The 978-nt window shown below is 56.7% G+C and overlaps 1 protein-coding gene across 1 annotated transcript in view; it reads left to right on the top strand.

The window, feature by feature from the left end:
* Positions 1 to 48: 48 nt before the first annotated feature.
* Positions 49 to 978, top strand: part of EMH_0058510 (uncharacterized protein) — a gene marked incomplete at both ends in the record, with an annotated part of 7,543 nt that continues 6,613 nt past the window's right edge. The window contains 2 exon segments of the mRNA XM_013497584.1: positions 49 to 239; positions 665 to 922. Coding sequence (XP_013353038.1) covers positions 49 to 239; positions 665 to 922 — 449 coding nt within the window.

Raw genomic sequence — 978 nt, 5'->3', positions numbered from 1 at the left:
CAGCAACAGGTGACAAACAGCGCACCCCACACATCTTTAGTCTGATTGATGAGGCCTTCGTGCGTGCTATTGCCTCGCTGCAGCAGCAGGAGCGTGGGCGGCGGCGGCGGCGGCAGCAGCAGCAGCAGCAGCAACAGCCGCAGCAGCAGCAGCAGCAACAGCAGCAGCAGCACGAGCAGGAGTCGAATACAGGTAGTCTTTCGGCTCTGCATGAGCTGCTGCCGCGAGATGCTGCTGATGTACGTACACCTGCTGCTTGTCTGTTTGTCGATGATGTTGCTGCTGCTGCTGCTGCAGCGCAGCAGCACTTGCTGCTGCCTCCTGCGCATGCGGTGCTGCTGCTGGGGCCGTCTGGGAGCCCCAAAGCCGAGCTTTCTGCTGCTGCGATCAGCTACTGCTTTCACAAGCTGCGTGAGGCAGCAGCAGCAGCAGCAGCAGCAGCAGCAACAGCAACAGCAACAGCAACGGCAGCAGCAGGATCTGCTGCTGCTGCTGTAGAAAGGAGAAGCAAAGCTTCTAAGTTTTTAATTGATAGAGTATGTAATGCCTCTTCGTTGCTGCTGCNGTAGAAAGGAGAAGCAAAGCTTCTAAGTTTTTAATTGATAGAGTATGTAATGCCTCTTCGTTGCTGCTGCGCGGGCTGACGTCTGTTGCGCTGCCGCAGAACAGCAGCAGCAGCAGCAGCAGCAGCAGCAGCAGCAACAGCAGCAGCAGCAGCAGCAGCAGCAGCGTCAGGTGGTTTTCGCAGGCATGTGTTTCTACGCAGTTTGTGCTTAGCCTTCAAAGCAAAGCAGCAGCAGAGACAGCAGCAGAAGGAACAGCAGCAGCAACACAAGCAGCAACACCAGCAGCAGCAGCAGCAACAACAGCTGCTGCTGGTTGCAGCAGCTTGCTGTATGCGGCTCGGATTCCTCAGTGTCAGGTGTACATACACCCGCTTTTTCTTGCTGCTGAGAGAGCTGCTGCTGTGCCGCAGTC

The sequence above is a fragment of the Eimeria mitis genome, genomic scaffold (genome assembly GCF_000499745.2).
Source record: "Eimeria mitis Houghton genomic scaffold, Emh_scaff2775, whole genome shotgun sequence".
In the NCBI taxonomy this organism is placed as follows: domain Eukaryota; phylum Apicomplexa; class Conoidasida; order Eucoccidiorida; family Eimeriidae; genus Eimeria; species Eimeria mitis.
Note: the sequence above shows the minus strand (reverse complement) of the source record. Positions and strands in the feature narration are given on the sequence as shown.